Source organism: Helobdella robusta (genome assembly GCF_000326865.2).
Source record: "Helobdella robusta unplaced genomic scaffold HELROscaffold_23, whole genome shotgun sequence".
Taxonomy (NCBI): domain Eukaryota; kingdom Metazoa; phylum Annelida; class Clitellata; order Rhynchobdellida; family Glossiphoniidae; genus Helobdella; species Helobdella robusta.
Genome location: NW_008704216.1, coordinates 1,166,522 through 1,188,566, shown reverse-complemented (window position 1 = coordinate 1,188,566; position 22,045 = coordinate 1,166,522). Strand labels below are relative to the sequence as shown.

The 22,045-nt window shown below is 32.9% G+C and overlaps 4 protein-coding genes across 4 annotated transcripts; all 4 read left to right on the top strand.

The window, feature by feature from the left end:
* Positions 1-881: 881 nt before the first annotated feature.
* On the top strand, positions 882-7,085 carry HELRODRAFT_172295 (hypothetical protein; the record flags this gene model as incomplete). The annotated part of the gene is made up of 7 exons (XM_009018961.1): positions 882-1,214; positions 1,628-1,685; positions 3,972-4,157; positions 4,218-4,275; positions 4,627-4,713; positions 5,271-5,387; positions 6,884-7,085. 7 exons carry the CDS (start codon positions 882-884, stop codon positions 7,083-7,085), a joined length of 1,041 nt encoding a protein of 346 aa, XP_009017209.1.
* A 596-nt stretch (positions 7,086-7,681) lies between these two features.
* Positions 7,682-9,544, top strand: HELRODRAFT_172294 (hypothetical protein; the record flags this gene model as incomplete). The annotated part of the gene is made up of 3 exons (XM_009018960.1): positions 7,682-7,752; positions 8,353-8,417; positions 8,535-9,544. 3 exons carry the CDS (start codon positions 7,682-7,684, stop codon positions 9,542-9,544), a joined length of 1,146 nt encoding a protein of 381 aa, XP_009017208.1.
* Positions 9,545-12,039: 2,495 nt separating this feature from the next.
* HELRODRAFT_131923 (hypothetical protein) lies at positions 12,040-15,715 on the top strand (the record flags this gene model as incomplete). Its single annotated transcript, XM_009018959.1, has 6 exons — positions 12,040-12,229; positions 13,139-13,383; positions 13,631-13,701; positions 14,924-15,077; positions 15,304-15,456; positions 15,590-15,715. Coding segments are annotated over 6 exons (939 nt in total), but the record flags the coding sequence as incomplete, so codon positions are not given.
* A 2,011-nt stretch (positions 15,716-17,726) lies between these two features.
* Positions 17,727-20,255, top strand: HELRODRAFT_191659 (hypothetical protein; the record flags this gene model as incomplete). Its single annotated transcript, XM_009018958.1, has 6 exons — positions 17,727-17,954; positions 18,458-18,589; positions 18,856-18,936; positions 19,251-19,380; positions 19,607-19,665; positions 20,003-20,255. Coding segments are annotated over exons 1-6 (720 nt in total), but the record flags the coding sequence as incomplete, so codon positions are not given.
* Positions 20,256-22,045: the final 1,790 nt, after the last annotated feature.

Here is a 22,045-nt window from a genome sequence, read left to right as displayed (position 1 = left end):
CTATATAGTTGTTGCCGATGTTGTAGTTTCTACTCGTTTTTGTTGTTCTTAAAAAAAAAATTTACTTGCCTTGCTAGGGAACATGATTTTACAAAATGATGACGATGACGACGTTGATGGTAATTCTAGCAAAGATGATGATGATGATGATGATGATGTCATTGATTTTAATAATGATAGTGATAATGATGATGATGATGATGATGATAAATTGAGAACGTATATACGACTATAATACAGCAGAGAAGATGAAGAAGATGACGACGATGATGATGGTAAGGATGAAGATGATGGTGATGATGATGGTGGTGGTGATGATGATGATAGTGACAGCACACACGCGCGCACACACACACACACGCACACACACAGACAGACTGCCTGAAACATGATAAAGAAAAGTAATTGAAGAATTGACAAATAATGTGATGATTGATGATTATGACGCAGAACGCGCTGATAACAGGATCGAGAAACCGGCCGATGATGATAATGATGATGAGGATGATGATGATGATGAAGAAGATGATGATGATGATGATGATGAAGATGATGATGATGATGGTGATGATGATGATGATGGTGGTGGTGGTGATGATGAAGATGATGATGATTATAACGCCGATTTTGCTATTTCAAAAAATTATTTTTTCCGATATTTCTATAAATAAACAGACCGTATTTTTTTCAGAATAAACTAATTCCGCCCACATTCCAATCATCAACCAATCAAAATCACTGATTTCGTCTATCAACTAATCATAAACTATCGCAACAATCCATCAACCAATCAAACCCCAAAGCAACAACTCATCATCCAATCAAATTCCAAAGCATCAACTCATCATCCAATCAAACGCCACCACAAAACAGCCCAGCCAATGAGCAAGCACGTCTGCTCCCTATTCGGAAACGCCCCACTAAAACCGGAAATCGGAGGTGTTTGGTTACACAGTCACATGACGAAAACAGCAACGGCTACGTCATCAGTAGCGGCAGTTGTTTCAGCAGTAGCAGCAACTACTTCAGCTGCTGCAGCAACCGGAAATGAATTGAGGGCGGTTCATCCTGGTGACCGAAAATGCCCTTGGGTAATTCAAGGTCACAGAGGTCAACGAATTAATGTCAGCTTGATCATACTTCACAGACGTTTAGACGGTGATGAAGAAGAAGATGATGATGATGATGTGGACGGAGATGATAACAACGATGGGGTTAGATGATGATGATGATGACGATGACGACGATGATGACGACGATGATGATGATGAAAACAAGATTAAAAGAATCATGCATAAAATTATTTATTGGCGATACTAAATAAAACAACAACAACAATAACAACAACAATAACAACAACAATAAAGATTTCCTCTCCAACAAATCAAAGAACGCCGTAAAACAATCGATAACCAACCAAATAAAAATCGTTCATAGACAAAAAATAGAACCAAAAATCATAAATAAGAACGTGCACAAGTTAACAAGACCATAAACAAATAAACAGAAACAAGTGTATCATGAAAAAATCACTACACATCAAACAAAGATCATAAAAACACACATAGAAAACACAATAATTACACAAAACAAAGAACAAAAACAAAACATAAAAAATCATAAACAGGAAATGACGTCATCTCGCTGCCCAGACATGCGCATTGTGGTCAAAGATAGCAAAAAGAGTCTTGAAATTGATGTGTGCAAGTTGAGAAGGAGAGAGAATTTCATTCATCTATCGCGCTCTCATTCAATAAAAATTTATTATTACTATTATCAACACCGACAACAACAGCAGCTACAGCAGCAGCAGCAGCAACAACAACAACAACATTTTGGTAGTGGCACTGTTTTGGCTGATAATACTACATTCACGAATTCAAAACAATTTCATTATTTAGCATGGACAAATGAACAACAACATCGCCAACATCATCACTACCAACAACAACAACAACAAAACAACAACAACACATCGTCATCATCATCGTCGTCGTCGTCAACAGATTCCGATACTGCAATACGAAAAATACCGGTTGCTTTACTACAATACAGAAGTACGTGTGTGTAACCATGTATGTATGTATGTATGTATGTATGTATGTATGTATGTATGTATGTATGTATGTATGTATGTATGTATGTATGTATGTATGTATGTATGTATGTATGTATGTATGTATGTATGTATGTAAGTATGTATGTATGTAAGTATGTATGTATGTATGTATCTATGTATGTATGTATGTATGTATGTATTTATGTATGTATGTATGTATGTATGTATGTATGTATGTATGTATGTATGCATGTATGTATGTATGAACCCATAATTGATTAGAACTATAGGGAAGTAATAATCATATCCGGGTTCAGCTTTATTCTATGTTAAACGCTTCGCACAGACAGGTATTTTAACGCTCCATCCAAAATACAGTATGAATGTATGTATGTATGTAAATTGTATGTATGTGTAGTGTATGTATGTATGCATGTTTGTACGTTACATATGAATAAATTACTGTATGAAATTGCCATTTTAAATTATATGTTAAATGCTGGCATGTCGTTTGTATGCCGTACCGTACATAGTACATGAGTTTCTATATCCAAATGACAAACTAACCAATCGACAATCAAATAATCGACTATTCAACCGACTAAACAACCGAACATCCCTGAAAATGAATTACAAACGAACTCGCTTCGGCCATAAATATCCGTCGGATCGGCACATGACTCGCTACTTCTTACACGAATATCGAGTCTACATCGTACATTCGAAGCCCTGGCGTGTGCTTGTGTGTGTGTTTGCTGGAACATATACTCTGAGAGAGAGAGAGAGAGAGAGAGAGAGAGAGAGAGAGAGAGAGAGAGAGTGTGTGCTCAGCTAAGCTTGGTTATCATCGACAATTAAAATAATTCAAGCGTTGGAAATTGAGAGCCGTTTATCGTTCGTTCGATGCAACCGCGCTCCTGCGTTGGCAGGTCAACATATTGCAATAATAAGTTACTACTGCTGCTGCTGCTGCTGCCTCGAACGCTACTTCTTCTGCTGCTACTACTAATAGTAGTAGTATTAGTGGAAGTAGTAGTAGTGGAAGTAGTAGTAGTAGTAGTAGTAGTAGTAGTAGTAGTAGTAGTAGCAGTAGTAGTAGTAGTAGTAGTAGTAGCAGTAGTAGTAGTAGTATTTCTTGCGGTTGATGATAGTGTTGTCAGCTGGCAATTTTTTTTTACAGATATAATTAGTGTTAAGTAGTTACTATACTATTCATGATGATGATGACTATTACGATAATGATGATGATGATGACGATAATGATGATGATGACGACGAAGACGACGACGATGATGGTGATGATGACGTTTTTGGTGATGCTGTATGTGTAAAATTTTCATACATGGTATTATCTCAGGCGAGCATTCACTCGTGTAAGGAAGTACGCTGTCTTCTGCCTCAACACAATTATTCACAATTCTATGTTTGTATGTCTGTCTGTCTGTCTGTCTGTATGTATGTATGTATGTATGTATGTATGTATGTATGTATGTATGTGTGTGTATGTTTGTGTATGTTTATATGTATGTTTGTTTGTGTGTATGTATGTGTGTATGTATGTTTGTATGTTTGTATGTATGTATGTATGTATGTTTGTTTGTATGTATGTGTGTGTGTGTGTGTGTGCTTGTGTGTACGGATTGTATTTCATTTTTTGTCTTTATTTCAATTCAACGATAAATATGTAAAAAAAAATGATCGAATTAATGAATGGTTGAATGTATGTATGAATGAATGAATTAATTAATTAATTAATTACTGAATGACTGACTGAATGAATGACTGAATGAATAAATGAATGAATTAATTAATTAATTAATTAATAAGTGAATGAATAAAAATAAATAGACACAAAATCTAGACTTAAAAATGGAGTAATATTTTTATTTACTTCCTCAATTTTAATTGACAGTCATCGGCTGTCCATACCTTGATATTAAGGACGCCAAAATTTCAAAAGCTAGATCACGTGATCAGATAAACAACAACAACAACAACAACAGCAACAACAACAACATCAACAACAACAACAACATCATTTCAGACACCAAAAACCACCTTAATAATAATAATAACATCAAGAAAGATGATAATGATGGTGATACTGCCGATGATGATGATGATGATAATAATGACGATGATGATGACGATGACGTAGAAAATGACGTCATGGTGGTCACGTGTAATAGCAATTCCTCGCTAGTCTACAGGTTAAGGTGCGTGGATGGCAAGTGGGATGGCTTGAAACCCCTCTGTTCGAAACCAGGTTTGGGAATTTTTTGACGAGGATGATGATGATGATAGTGACGATGATGATGATGATGATAATGATGATGATAATGATGATGATAATGATGATGATGATAATGATGATGATAATGATGATGATAATGATGATGGTGGTGGTGGCAATGACAATGATGAAAATGATAATAGCGACGATGACGATGATGATGATGACAATAGTGATGAAAATTAAAGTATTATTTCCATGATCATCGTAAAGAGCAACGCTATCATCATCATAATCATCATCGTCATCATCGTCATCATCGTCATCACTTCAGTTTCGATCATGACGTCATCTTTTACACTGACGTCATCGTCATCAGCTGCGGCCGATGGTTTAAAGCATTCCATGGCCCCAAATCACGGTTTGTTTTTTTTCTAATTTTAGGTACGATACTTTTTTCCTATAACTTTGTGTGTTAATTTTGATTTTATAGTTTTAATTCGCCATTTTGTTATCCATTTCATCATCACCACCACCATCATCATGGTGGTCGTCGTCATCATCATCGTCGTCATCGTCATCATTGTGACGCCCGCCATTGTGCCAGAGACAGGAGATGATAAATTTTACAAACTTGTGAATAAATTTTTTTCATTCGGAACAAATCTCTGACAATTTGTCTCTCTCTTTCTCCCTCTCTCTCTCTTTTTTCTTTTTACTACTTTTTCATTTCCGTCTCTCGTCATCCTCTTCTTCTCCCTATCTTTTTATGTATGACCGTTCATTTTATTTCTTTATTTCTTCTCTCTCTCTCTCTCTCTCTCTCTCACTCTCTCTCTCTCTCTCTTTCTCTCTCTCTCTATCTCTATCTCTCTATCTCTGTCTTTCAACAACAACATCCACATTAACAACAACAACATATCAACAACATCAAAATCAACATAAACAAAAACAACATCAACAACTCAACAACTACAGCATCAACATCAACAACATCAACAACATCAACATCAACAACATCAACATCAACAACATCAACATCAACAACAACAACATCTTCAATTGCTCGCAAATCAAATTAGTGTTTTGTGGGAGGTAAATGGACAAAAAAAATTTTTTTTTCATTTTTTTAATTAATTTTTTTCCATTTTACGGTTGGTATATATATTGTTTTTGACATTTTGATGTTGTTGTTGTTGATGTTTTTGTTGATGTTGTTGCTGATGTTGTTGTTGTTGTTGTTGATGTTGTTGTTGCTGCTGTTGTGTTATTGTCATTAAAAAATTCTGTATAATTTTTATGAAAAGATTTTCAAAATTTAATTTTTTGCTCATTAATTTATTTTCTGTTTTTTATTCTGCGAAATTAGGAGAATAAAATCATATCTGTGTGTACGTGTGTACTCCTGTGTATTTGTATGTGTGTGTGTATATATATTTATATGTGTGTGTGTATTTGTATGTGTGTGTGTGTGAGTGTGTGTGTATTTGTATGTATCGTCTCGTCTCGTTTCTTCTCGTTTCGTCTCGATTTTATAACGGACTGCTTAGGGTTATATGACATATGCCATCCTACACGCACGAGCTAGCTAAGATGCTATAAATATAAAGATGATGATAGCTAGATGATGACGACGACGATGATGATAATGATGATGATGGTAGTGATGATGGTGATGATGATGGTGACATATAATGATGGATAGCTATAGTAATAATAATCGTCGCGATATTTTTAATAGCGGTCAGTTGTAGTAGTAGTAGTGGTGGTGGTAGTAGTAGCTTTACCAGCAGCTGTAGTGGTAGTAGAAGCGACAGCAAAGACAGCAGTAGTTGTAATAGTAGTGGTGGCCCGGTAGTCGTCGTCTAAAATACTAAGTTTTTTTCTTTTGTTTTTTCACCATATTATGTTTTATTGCTTTATAAATCTGCCTTTAATTGTTTGTGTGTGTGTGTGTAAGTCTGTGTGTATGTAAGTGTGTATTTATGTGCATGTGTGTGTATTTTCATGTACGTGTATGTGTTTGTTTGTGTGTGTGTATATATATTTCTTAGGATCATTTGACGAGTTGTTCATATATAGCAATGTAGAAACGCAAACTTAACCTTATGTATAATTCAACTAATTTATTGCCGGCACTTCTGTTTTTGTATGTGTGTGTGCGCGCGCGCGTGTGTGTTTGTATATGTCCATGCGTGCTTGTTTGTATGTATGCATATATGTTTGTTTGTATCTCTGAATGCCGTACGTATTTAATTTATGTTTGATGTAATTTATTTGCTAGTCTTCCAGACATCTATCTATACATACATACATACACAAACAAACATGCAACAAACAAACAAACATTCAAACAATCATACATACAAACAAAAAAACATACAAACAAACAAACATATATACAAACAAACATACATACAAACACAGAGATCAAAATTATTTTTTATAGCCCCTACCCATTCACACATGCTCGCATATGTTGTCCATGGAGTTGCAATTAATTTTTCATGTGGTCAATTTCGCCTTTTGCTGATAAATTCATATTTATATATTTGTATCAATAAACATTACAACAACTACAACAACTACAGCAACTACAACTACTACAACAACTACAACAACAACTACTACAACTACTACAACTACGACAACAGCTACAACTACTACTACTACTACAACTACGACAACAGCAACTACAACCACTACAACAACGACAACAATAGATTTATTATTATTATTATTGCTGATGTATCAGCTATAAACACTCGTATTGAAACTGGAAAATGTCATTAATTCATAAAAACAAAATCATATTAATTGTTCTTAACTTAGTACAACAACATCACCATAACCAGATTACATTAACGCAAATAAACAAGCTGACGTGACATCAGCAAATGACATCAATGTCACGTGACGTCAACAATAATTGACGTCATTATCAACAGTTGTTGTCGTCATCAACAGCAGCCAGCAGATGACATCAACATAACGTGACGTCATTCGGATAAACAATGACACAATAATAAACATGCATGTGGTGTGAATAAGAACTGGATTAAATAGATTTCAAATATCTTGCTGTTGTTGTTTTTGCTGCTGCTGCTGTTGTTGTTGCTGTTGTTGCTGCTGCTGTTGTTGTTGTTGTTGCGTTCCATTACTTTTTATTTAACACGGGCCCGCGGCTGAAGAGCATGCTGTTTTGTTAATTTTTCATGTCCTTCGTTTCTCTCTCTCATTCTCTCTCACTCTCTCTCTCTCTCCCTTTCTTTTTTTTTCATTCTCACTCTTTCTCTCACTCTTTCTTTCATTTTCTCATCTTTCATTCCTCGGTAAACGTTTTGGGTTTAATTCAGTTTGCCAGACTCATTATATGTGGCGTTGGCGCGATGGTGATGATGACGATGCTGTTGTTTTTGCTGCTGCTGCTGCTGCAACTACTGCTGCTGCTGCTGCTGATGTTGATGATGATAATGATGATGATGTGGATGATGATGATGACGACGACGATGATTATGATGACGGTTTAAAAAATTATTCCAATAAAAATTACATCGGTTATGATTTTGCGAAAACGTAGCATCACCAACACAACGGCCATCGTGACCCCCATCATCATCATCACCTCACCCCATCATCATCATCATCATCATTATTACCATCATTACAATCATCATCATCATTACCATCATCATCATAACCATCGCGATCATCATTATCAGGAATATTGGTGGTAATCGGGGTGGGCGTTGCGATCGGTGTGGCGTTCGGTGTCTTCATCCTCTTCACCCTCATACTCTGCCACCGAAGGCTAGTTTTGTAGTAATAATAATAACAACAATAATAATAATAATGATGATGATGATGATGACGACGACGATGATGATGATGATGAGGATGGGAACAAATTTTATTTCAACTAAAAGCATACTTAATAAGATATAATTATAAATATAATATAACTTAATAATATAATATTTCTGATGATGATAATAATAATAATAATGATAATAATAATAACAATAATGATAATAATAATAATGATAATAACCCACCGCAGAAGTTATCGCAGCCACTGTAACGCAACGGCAGCTGCCACAACAACCACAACCGCAACCACCACTGGTCTATTTATTCCCAACAACCCTTCACCATCGTCTTCATCATCCTACTATCATCATCATCATCATCTTTTCAATAATAATAATAATAATAATAATAATTTCGTAAATTTGACACTAGAACAACAGCACCAGCGAAGTAAGCTTTTGAATTCCATTTATTATCGCCACACCGGCAGTGATGTCAGCCGTGACGTCGGCAGTAGCATCTATGACTCTTTGTCAAAAGTTAATTTCACTACAAACAGCAACAACAACAACAACAACAATATATGCAATCACATCATCAACAACAATAAATCTAGCAATGACAAAAACACTTATAACTCTTGTTCATTTTGCCGCTGCACTGTCGTTTCAAACAACAACATCAGCAACAACATCAACAGCAACAACAACAACAACAACATCAACAACAACAACAACCTTCCAGATCTATACAATTACACAACAGCATCAACGATGAACGGCCCATCAACACTACTATTATACCAACTACCTGGGAATAACTACTACGACGATGAAGAAGGTGATGCCAGTGAGACAGTTTTTAACAACAACAATATCAACAACAACATCAACAGCAATAACAACATCATCAACAATAACAACATCAACAATAACAACATCAACAACAACAACAACAACAACAACCATGATACCGTTAAAAGAACAACTAATAAAAACAACATTGAAGATTGTAGTAAAGATGATGATAATGATGATATTAACGACGATGATAATGATGATGACGCATCAACAACAACAACAACAACAACAAAACTCAACAACAATAATCAACACAATTTCATTTACAACAACAACAACAAAATTATAAACAACACCAACAAAAATATCATCCAATCAAAAAACACTTATCAACTAAAAACACCTTATCTCAACAACCACAACAACATCAACAACGGTCTATTACCTTCTAAGCTAATAAAACCAGCAGATAGTTTCGTAAAGCCAGCAACGTCATCTCTAAATGACGTCACACAGCTGCTTCTACTCAGCAGCCAAAGTTACCAGCAATACCATCTCGACGATGACGAAGGTGTCGTCATCAGCAACGAAGCTATCGCACTTAGCAACGGTTGCTTAGACAATCAGCAGCTGCACTTGTGACCATTCTCAATTTTCCAATTCAATTATCAATTTCAGAGAACTTTTTGTTCTAGCTAGGTAGATTGCTATTGAAGATGAAAATGACCTTTAAAAAAAATTTAAATTACCCATACTTTGTTATTTGTTACGCGAATTTTTAGTTGTTTTGTGTGTAATTTTATTGAATATTCAATCATTTTCAACAAATATGGGGCAAATAAAACTTTTCACGGCAGTAAATGGACAATATTTATATGCGTTGCTATTTATAGACCACATTTCAGCATTCACATATCTTTATAAAATATATATATATATATATATATATATATATATATATATATATATATATATATATATATATACAACTATTACCATATTATCTTAAACAGTATTAATTTAAACTTTTCATAGTTACAATTTTATTGAGATTTAATTATTTAAATTTCGAATACAAACTGTTAATTATTATTTGTAACTTTTTAAAGCTCTTGTTTTATGTAATTTTCTGTCTAATAAAGATTTATTCTAACATTTAAAGTACTGCAATTTTTTCGTGTGTTTAAAACTTTTTCAAAATTATTAACTATGTTGTATTATCTATAGAGATCATTTTATTTCATCTTCTGCTTTAATAAACTCTTCAATCAATCAATCAATCAATCAATCAATCAATCAATCAATCAATCAATCAATCAATCAATCAATCAATCAATCAATCAATCAATCAATCAATCAATCAATCAATCAATCAATCAATCAATCAATCAATCAATCAATCAATCAATCAATAAATCAATCAATCAATCAATCAATCAATCAATCAATCAATCAATCAATCAATCAATCAATCAATCTATCTATCAATCAATCAATCAATCAATCAATCAATCAATCAATCAATCTATCTATCAATCAATCAATCTATCTATCTATCTATCTATCTATCTATCCATCAATCAATCAATCAATCTGTCAATAAATCAACTCTTAATTTTGGATTCGAAAAAAGACAATGATTTTCATGTTAATTTATAAAATTTTAAGCTTTCACCTTGATTTAATTTAAGTGGATATTTTAATGAATATATGGAGTAAATAAAGTTTAATTAATACAAAATATATAATAACAAAACGTTTTAATTAAATAAGTACATTATTATAACAGAACATTTCGGTATTTAAATAATTAAACATGGTGAAAATAATTTTTGAATTCATTTTTGTTCATAAAAAAAACCCTGAAACTCTTCAAAAATGAAACCAGAGATGAGATTACTGTACCTATGAACTCTCAGTACTTCAGGTTGTAATCTAACTTTACTTTTAAACATCTTATTTTTAGTTTTTGATCAGCAGCTTTATTTTTGCGGGCGATTTGCTTTTCTCCAGATTCGTTTCATCCTGAAGTGATCCGAATTTAAGTTATTTTCTTTTAATTTTTGTTATTTAATTTTAAAATATTTTAATTCGAATTTGTTTTACACTTGAAAATTCCGATAAGAGATCAGTCGTTAAGTTTTCATCCTGAAAGTTGAAAGTTAGCACATCCTATGTTCCTGGAATAGTGGAATCTGATTTAAAAAATTGAAAATTATTAAAAAGTAATCTGCAATTGAAATATTTTCGTTGTTATTATTTTTGAATTTTATTTTTGCATATTCATTTTCTCAAAAATATTAAATAATCTAAGATTATCATGATATTTGAGAAAAGGTTATTATTGTTTTCTTTTTTAAATAAAAAAAAACAATTAATTTTTAATTTTATATCCAACAGTCCAATTCTGCCAAAAAAAAACGTACAAGTCAGATTTTCTTAAAAAAAAAAACTCACCCTCAACTGACTAACTCCAAAAAATCATGAGATCCAATCAGTATCCTGTCCTGGTCAAACAGTGCAGTGTAACTGCCTTAATGGACGTCAGAACTTTAGTAACTTTTTGTGGTAAGAATAAAATTGTAATCAACGAACAATCTTCTCTCCAACTTATCGACATGATTGTGAGAAAGTTAGGAGTTGGAAATAGCCAAATATTGACCAAGTATTGTGGGTATTGCTGAGTTTATTTGCTTTATTTTCATACATGATTTGCATAATTTTTCATTAATTGTGTTATAACTGTTTCTATTATGATTTGAAGTGTGTTGATGTTGAGAGTCATTGAATTAGACTGATTTAGTGGTCCATTCATTCATTCGTTGACTGACTGATTCACTAATTGCCTAACTTTGCTTCCTGAAGTGTCTGAATATGAAAACTGGACAGAGGAGGAATATGAAGTTGAAGCTATCATCGACTGTCGAGAAGACCCCGCCGATGATGAGGTTATAAATAGAAACTAAGATGAGGATGATGACGAAAATGGTGATGATGGTGGTTTTGATTGTGATTATGCTGCTGCTGATGATCATGATGATAATATGATAATGAATAGAATATTTTATTTTTTTATTTTTGAGACAAACACACACACACGCGCGCGCACATGCAAACACACACAAACACAGAAATATTACCTGGTGAAGTGGAAAGGCTGGAGCAACGAGCACAACACCTGGGAATCCAGGGATAATCTTCTAAACTGCCTTGACCTTGTGACCCAGTTCGAGAAAGGTCATATGATGGAAAAGTTTCTAGGTTATTCAAAGGCCAAAGTTCATAGGCCTGATAGTAACAGTAATAATAGTAGTAATAGTTATGGTGGTGGCGGTACTGATGACGATCGTTTTGAAAGTCGCTTAGGTAATGATAATGATGACGTTAAACTCGGTGTTGGTGATGATAGTGATGGCGATCGTGATGGGAAGAAGAGAAATAAGAATGTTGTTGTTGTTAGTAGTAGTAGTAGTAGTAGTAGTAGTAGTAGTAGTAGTAGTAGTAATAGTAGTAGTAGTAGTGGTGGAAGAAGAAGTAGCAGAAGAAGTAGAAGAAACAATAAGAATAATATTAATAATGATAATAATAATACTGAAAAGACTACTATAACTAATACCAATACCACTACAACTATTAAAAATACTATTACTAATAAGAATAATAATAATGATATTGATAATAAAGACTCGACTGCTGCTGGGACTGTGCTAAATTATTATAAGGAGATGGCCAAATTTAAGTGCAGAGGCCTCTCAAAAGTGACCAAAAAGCACCAAAGAACAATTAGACAGATCAAATCTGAGGTCGCCACGAACAAGATTGAAATAATCACTCAGTACCTATTCAGCCACTACGATGAAACTCTTCTGTCGAGATTAGTGGCCGCAATCGACTGCCTAAAATTAGTGAAAGAAAATTTTTTTAGGTCGGGGTGTGTTTTGAATATGTCAAAGAAGTTGAATAAAATGTCCAAAGTTCACAAGGTTAGGAATTAAAGATTTGTTGTTGTTGTGGGGTCCAGATGATTGGAAGCCAGTTTTAGAGATGTGCTTTTGTGTGTGCTTATTTTTTTTCTGAATTCAGATTAAAGTTGTATGTAGTTCAAATAGTTTTAAGAGATTTCAATTTTTTACTTCAAGTGTATTAAATTTTAGAGATCCATTCCTTTGCAATCTTCATCATCATCATACCTCATCATCATCATACCTCATCATCATAATCAGGAATACAGGCAAGAGCTGAACAACATTTTAAAAACGTGGGAATCTGAGATGAACTCAAAAAACCCGCACCTCCCTAAAATAATCGTCGAGAACAATGTCGATTTTGAAGGACCCCCAACTAATTTTGTATTCATAACCGAACGGATCGCCAGTAGGGATGTGCTGTTATTGGAGGACCCCATTGTCGGCTGTGACTGTGCTATGGGCGTCTGCTATAAGGATAAAAGATTGTGTTCTGGTAGGTTGGTTGGATGGTTGGTTGGTTGGTTGGATGGTTTGTTAATGGTATATAAGGTAGATATTATTCATTTTAAACTATCATTTTTAAATGAATGTTTAATAATAATCAATCCACCAATCATATTTCATCCCCTTTTTACATACCAAACTATTAAATCATACCGTCTAACTTCAACAACTAATCAAATTAAAAGATGTAAATCAATCAGCCAATCAAATTCATCATATCCACCTTATTGACCAATGAACAGGCACCCATGGTAAGCTGAGATACGACAAAAAAGGTCTTTTAAATCCACTAGTTATTGGAAATCCTATATATGAATGTAACAAAAGGTGACTGTGTACATGTTTGTGTGCGTGTGCGTGTTTGTTACGTGCCAGAACTTTCTAAACGTCGTTAGTATCATATACATGCTGAGAAAACGTTTTGATTGATTTGATATCATCAATTAGTGACCCATTAGTTCGCCAGAGAACAACATTCAAATGGAAAATGAAATAGGAATGAGCTTGTCTCTGATGATGAATTAAATGTTGTTGGGTTAGGAATGAGCTTGTCTCTGATGATGAATTAAATGTTGTTGGGTAGAGGTCAGGCAAAACTGTGAAAGTTCGTTGCTTCTTTTTAGAGCCCCAAGCAGAGAAAATTTTTCTAAAGTTAACTGAGTTAACGTCCGCAATCATCCGCACCGCGCCCGCCGTCTTCATCTCACTTTTAAAATTAGAAGATAGCAATGCCAGAGAGCAATTTATTTTAGAAGGGTTTAATAAATTTCTAACTTAATAATTAAAATTACAACATCGGCCAGAACAACGAGCACAAAATGAACGACGATGAGGAACTCAAACAAGCTATTTAGTTAATATTTATGAAGATGTATGTATGGCGATAACAACACTTGTGTTAAGTATCAACGATAGGTACACTTCACGCATACGTTTTGTATGACACATATGTACATACATTTACATACACGTGTTTGTGTGTATGGACGTGTATAACTTTGAATTAACTTTATTTATTCAAATCTGCTGAAGTAATTAGTGCTTGGCTTTATCAATGGACCCCAGAGAGACTCATCAAAGGTCATTAAATACCCATACGTATATGCAAGCAAACAATTTTTTAATTTGAAAATGTTTGAAAATTAAAAATTTAATTTTAGCCGCCGTACGTAACCGCGCTTTCAGCTCAACTTCTTATCTCGATAGCATCTTCCAGCGTTCCACTGTAGAAAGTTGGCTCCACATTAAACTTTGCACTGCAAAAAGTACAATCCAGTTCGGAGTTGTGGCCAGATTAAGCAAAGAAAACGATTCATTATAAGCAGCAGTTCTCACTTCAATTGATGCGTTGCAATTGTTCTTATAAGTTTAATTTTTAATAGCGATTGCCGTTTGATTTCGTTGCGCTTGTGGTATCCAAAACGTTCTCTAAAATGGTGTCCTAGTGTATATGTTTCTATGTATTTTCGTATTAAGCATCTCTTAAATCATTTACTAAGCAGGCCAATTTCAGAAGACGGAAGTGAAAGTTTGATTTTTTTAATTCCAGATGCTCTTGTTCAGCTAACTGCATCAACAGGGTGGTGCAGAAGGGTCGCAAGTATCCAGTTTCTATTTTTAGGACCAGTGATGGGCGCGGTTGGGGTGTGAAATCTTTGGAGAAAATTCCTAAGGGTGCTTTCGTTGAGGAATATATAGGAGAGGTTTGTTTTGTCTTTGTGTAATGATGACCAGCATCAAAGTTGTTGCATTGATACTTTTTCAATCTTTGATACTTTGTCTATCTTTGGTACTCTTTCTGTCTTTGATATTTTTTCAGTGTTGGCTTTGGTATCTTAAATACTTTCGATGCCAACTTTCCTTGAATATTGTTAACCATAATAATCCGCACCATGCCGTCAACTGACCAATCGCCATTCACCTAATCAGGTCATCTTGTCAGAGGAGGCGGAGAAACGAGGTCAGCAAGATAATTCCGAAGGTTTGACCTACTTATTTGACCTAGATTTCTATTCAAGAGACTGTGCCTACACAGTTGATGCAAAAACTTACGGAAATGTTTCGCATTTCATCAACCATTCAGTTCGTTTTTTGTTATTTTTAAAGTCAAATTTTTTTTTCACAATTTTTTTTTTATTTGTCGCTTTCTTTTGCAACATTAAAATTACACATCTGTGACGTCATCACTATCTTCACATCAAATGATCATCATCAGTGCGATCCCAACTTGGCGATATTCAATGTGTGGGTGGATAATTTGGACATCAAACTTCCGAGACTCGCCCTCTTCGCCATCAAAGATATCAAAATGGGGGAGGAGCTAACTTTCGATTACCACATCGTTATTGGTTAGAATTTATTGCTGCTGTATTGTGATTGGTTAGATTTTAGTTGCTTTTTTGCCTGCTTGATTGATTAGTCTATCAACATTATATTGCATTGTTATTTATTAAAATTGATTTCTTTGTGTGTGTGTGAGTGTGTGTGTGTGTGTGTGTGTGCTACATTATGGCTGGTTAGATTTTTATGGATCGCGTTGTGATTGGTCAGATGTCATTTGCTTGTTCTGTTTCGTGCTATTCAAATTTTTAAACAATGTACTGTGATTGGCTGCTGAAATATAAGTCATTGTTTCTAATTGGCTGGCACTTTTTAAATTAACTTTCTCAAAGAGGATGACGAAGCTGTAGAAACTGAAAGCTTTGTCACAGCGCTATCATCACAACCGTCCACTTCGACCAATCAAGATTCAACTGACTGTCCCCAAAACAACAACAACAACAGTGAAGCTAGCCACAACACCCACACTGATCTGACCCATTTTCAAGAAACCATCAGCAACAATAATATGACTTACTCTCATAATAATTATGGCAATTATAACAGCAATGACAAAGATATTTCAAGTTTAGATACTCTAACTATAAAAATTAGTGATAGAAATGAAACAGTTAAACAATCAGGGATGTGCTGTTCGGGTGATTCGGGGGGTCCAGTTGTCTCGATTTCGAAGAACGTCGAATTTGTGTCACTCGCTATGCCCAAGTTGACTCCTAAAAAGTCGGGTGATAATAAAGTTATTGTTGCTGATGATGATGATGCGGTCAACAATAATAATAATAATAATAGCCACCTAAATGACGATGACGGTTATGATAAAATTAGTGAGAGTAGTAGCCAAAGAACTCTAAGAAGCTATAAGAAGATGCTTAATCAGGGAATCAACAAAAATAATAAAAAAAATAACAAGAATAACAAAAATAATAATAATAATAAACTTTATGGTAAAAATAGAAAGCGCAAATGGTCCGAGTCACTGCCTCCATTGATTAAACATTTTGCAACACCGCCATCACCATCATCGTCTGCTTCCTCTGAAAGATGTATCGGTAATAATATTAATAATTATGCTAATAATATTAATAATTATGCTAATAATAATAACGTAATTAGTAATAATTTCAATTATAATGATATTGATGGCAATAATAATAAGAATAAAAACTTTGATTGTGACTATGGTAGGCCTACTAAGCCCAAGAGGTTGAGAATTCTTTGTGTGTGTAAGTCCGCAAACTGCAGGAAGTTTTTGTATTAATTGATTAGTTTGAGTGATTGGTTGAATAATTAGTTGATTGATTGAGTAGATGATTGATTGATCGATTGATTGTCGTTTGCTTGTGTAAATTTGACTAGGAAGTTGTCGAATGATGATTAATTGTTTGTTTGATTGATTGATTAATTGATTGATTGATCGATCGATTATTTTTAGAACCGTTTTTAGAATTCAACCAGCCATCATCAACATAAGTTTTTTGTTTTAAAATTTTTAAAAAATCATTTCAAGTTCGTTATGTCTGTTATAAAAGTAATTATTCGAATTATGTCTTAAAGCTTATTTTGTTTTGGGCGTTTTATTTTAAGGGTTGAAATATTACTTTTTGCCATTTTGTTGAATTTGGGACCTAACTTCTACAGTTTCAAAGCAGAAATTGCTAGCAAAATGATGGAAAAGCAAGTTTATATATGAGAATTTTGTTTAGAATGATTTTTTTCGATAAAATTATTCGTTTTCATGATTTTTAACGATGATTTCTATTATGTTTGTTTAAATAAATCCAAAAAGCGTTTATTTTTTTAGTGTACTTTGCATTGAAGAAATTTTTGAAGGTTTTATTATAGTGGATTTAAATATGTGAACTTTATGACATTTTTTTATAAAAGATTTATATATGTGTGTGAAAATATGTATTTATATTGCATATTAAATTGTGTGGCCCGTGTATAATGCTAAACATTACGTTACGTTGTCTTTGTAAACTAGTGTTCACTTATAAATGATGTTTAAATGTTAAGTTACACCGTAGTGAACTTTTACAATTCATCTCACACGAACGGCTTACCTGAATTCGGATTTCGCTAGTCGATCGTTTTAATGATTAGTTAATTTAAATTATTGTATCGTAAAATTATTTAAATTTTATTTAGAGTAAATTAGATTTAATTAACTTTGTATGACGAGTAAACGACGCGAAGATATGGTCGATTTAGAACAGCAATTCATTCTCAGGCTGCCATTGGTAAAAAATTATATTTTATTTTAAAAATTAATAATTTCGAAACTAAAATTGTTTTCTTCTTCTGGTAATCAGATTGCAAAATTAGGAAATGCCATTCGTTTTTGTTACTTTTTATTTTTTTAGCAGTAGTATCTTGAAAACCATGTTAATTTTTTTTAGTATATAAAAAAGTATTGGCATAATATAATTTATAATCCTAAAACAGTGCCTGCAATTGAATTAAAAGCAAATTATTTACACGTAAATAAGTTGTTATTTGTATTAAAAAAATGTGGTAGAATTAGTTTCAGGGGTTAGGCCCTAACCCTAACCTAAAGAAACCCTAACCGTTAGGGTTTCTTTTCAGAATCAAATTTATGTCTCTCTCTAAGCTAAGAGTATTTTCACTCTTTTTAATCAGATGCACTCACTCATACTTCTCTTGCATTGTAGGCACTGTTCTAGGATTTTGCCAAAGTATTTTGTTACATTTCCTAATTTTTCTAATGATACTTTTATAAAAGACAGCGGCTGACAATCTTAAAAAAGATCTTCAGATAGGAGGGATGAGTTTGAAAGATAAATTGTCGCTAGAAATTCACCCTGAAACAAGAAGAGGGAAGGTTGTCTACGACAGCCAGATGTACAATGCCAAGGTCATTATTTATTTTTTAAAGTTTTGTTTAACTAATCAATTAATTATTTTTAATTAATCAGTAAGTAAGCAACTAATTAGATCACAACAATTTCATTTAGGAATAAATTTATTTAACTTTTTCAAAAATTTGTTAATAATTTGGAAATTTTATCTAAATGTGAATTCATTCCTCCATGAATTCATTTAAAAGTAAGTTTATCACTCAGTTAATATATTTCAAAGTTAATTAAATTATTATTTATTTCAATTTAATTTTTAATTCAGCTTGTCGACCTACCTTGTATAGTTGAGTCGTACAAAACCACAGACAGAAAAACATTCTACAAGTGTGCCGATATTAGCCAGGTAGATTGATTGATCCATTCATTCATTCATTCACTCATTTATTTATTTATTGGTAGTATGGCTGGGTGATTGATTGGTTAAATTGAGATGAGGTTTTTTTGCCATATAGTTAGTTGATTTAGTGATAAATTAAGTGATTGTTCAGTTTATTTATTAATTATTTAATGGATTGATTCAATAACCGGTTGTCTGATAATACATTCTTTGCTTGATTGGTTGGTTGGTTGGTTGGTTGAAAGATTTATACACTGTTTGATTGGCTGATTGGTTTTTAATGTATGATAATTTATGATAATTTATTCATAATTTCACAGATGCTAATGTGTAAGAACGACTTCACTGATGACAGTCCAGATGAAGATAATAATATTAACAACAACAGCAACGTCGATTCGAGTATTAAGAAGAAAGAAAAAGATAAGAGGTTTCTATGGAATCATGGATGTTAGTTGATTGGTTGGTGTATGGTTGATAGATGGATTGTTTTGATTGGTTGGCTGGTGTATGGTTGATAGATGGATTGTTTTGATTGGTTGGCTGGTGTATGGTTGATAGATGGATTATTTTAATTGGTTGGTTTGATTGATAGATTTAATAAATTTAAGCTTAACTGTTGACTGACTGATTGGTTGATTCTCTCGAATCACTAATCAAACTTTTCAATTTTCAGTATGCCCACCATTGAAGAATGTTCGCAAGAGAAGATTTAGAAGAACTCTCCAGAAAAAAGTTGAAAAATGTTTTCAGTCATTGAACAACCTTTACCTCTCTCTACTTTCTCTCTCTCTCTCTACTTTCTTTCTCATTCGTTTTCCAACATTTTCATCATGCAATAACTTTTTTCAAAACTAATGCCTGTCTGTCATTAAACTAATCAACCAACCAACCATTCAACCAATCAGCTAACCATCAATCAATCAATCGACCATCAATCAATCGATCTTAAAACTAACCAATCACATAATCACTCAACCAACCAATCAGCTAACTATCAATCAACCAACCATCAATCAATCAGTCTTACTGCTAACCAATCACATAATCACTCACTCAACCAACCAATCAGCATCCAGAACAGCCGGACATAGAGCGAGAGCTGAGACGGCTGTTTAGCATGGACGCCCAAGCTATTGACGTGAAATGGGAAATTATCTACGAGCAGGAGAAACCCGACAACGGCACCCACCACACTAATATCAGTAGTAACACACACATCCCTAATTCGTCCAAGGCCAACAAGCATAACAATAATAATAATAATAATGCTGGGTCTAGTGGTGGTAATAGAAATAAAAATAGTGATGGTAATAATAATAATAATAAGAAGAAGAAGAAGAGTAAAATAAGCGGGAAAATGTTTAAAAGTGAAAATGACGTCAAGGATGAGTGTGATGATGATGATGATGATAAGAACAACAAGGACAACGATGATGATAATGGTTATAACAACAATAATAATAATAACAACAACAATAATTATTTAATGAATACCGAGAATAGTAACAGCAACATAGGCCTGAATAGCAACAACAATAACAATAATAATTGTAATAAATATAACGGAGACGGTGATGATAACGATAATAAGTCGATGATGATGATGATGACAGAGGAGGAGAGTAATGATAATAGTCGAATGATGTTCGGTGAGTAAGTAGACGATGACGATGATGATTGTCATGGTGATTGTGTGAACTACCTACACAATGATTGTTGTGATGATGATGATTGTGGTGATGGTGAATAATAATAGTAACAATGAAATCTATTTTTAACTCTCTGCCAACCAATCAACAGCTGATAGTGACATTTTTGGCGAGGTCAGCAGTTCAGATAGCGACGAGGACGATGACGTCACTTTCAAAAGCAACGACAATAACGAAGGTGGAGAATTCAAACCATCCAATCAGAATGAAGACAGCTCTCTGATTGGTCGCCAGGATTCGACCAATCAACTTTCAGACGGTGAAATACCATCAGATAACGGTCAGTTGTGTGATGGCTTTCAAGTTAATGAAACACGTCTATTCATTTCATTTCAATTATTTCTTTATTATTATAAAAATAATTATTATTATTATATATATTATAATAAAATAATTATTATATATATAATAATAATTAATTAATTATTTTTAGTCCAGTTGATCAGACGACTGAATGAACTGAAAGAGAAATCACTAAAGTGTAAAGAGGAGAGAATATTTAAAGAGGGACTACTATTGGATGAAAATACCGAAAACCATCTAAAAGTTTTAAGATTTCAAAGATCTTTTAAATAGATTGATATTTATCTATATCAATCTATTTATCTATATTTATTTTAACTATGAAATTATTAATTACAGTCATTTTATAGTATATATTTATTTATATATCTACTATATATCCAACTGAGTCTACGTATCTTACGTTATTAACTTTCTTACCTGCATAATATTTTACGGATTTATAACAATAATAATGATACACATATTATTATACTATAATATTATATCATATTATTATTATCATAATTATTCGACTATATTTTAAAGTCAATCGTTTGCATTTATAAGGAGAGCCTTCGTGATGAAATCCAAGACCTGACAGTGAAGGAATCTGACTTAGAGAAAGAGGTATAATTATTATTATTAATTTATATTATAATTATATTAATTTATATTATATTATATTCTTATTATTAATATGGTATTGTATGAATTCTACTGATCTGTTGGCATTAATCAATTTAATTTAATTACATTCTAATTGTACATTCTAATATATATATATATATATATATATATATATATATATATATATATATATATATATATATATTTCATCCTCAACAACATCATCAATATATATATATATATATATATATATATATATATATATATATATATATTTACAATATTCTATAAATTCTACCGAATGTTTGGCGTTAATATGTTTGTGGTTCGTTTTTTCGATTTTTCTCACTAAAGTTTTTTGGTGAACGTTTAGTTTATTAAAATTCAAAATAAACTTATTTTGCGAATTCATGCTGCAAATTAAGGCCTTATTTGTACTAAAGTTTTTTGGTGAACGTTTAGTTTATTAAAATCAAAACAAACTTATTGCG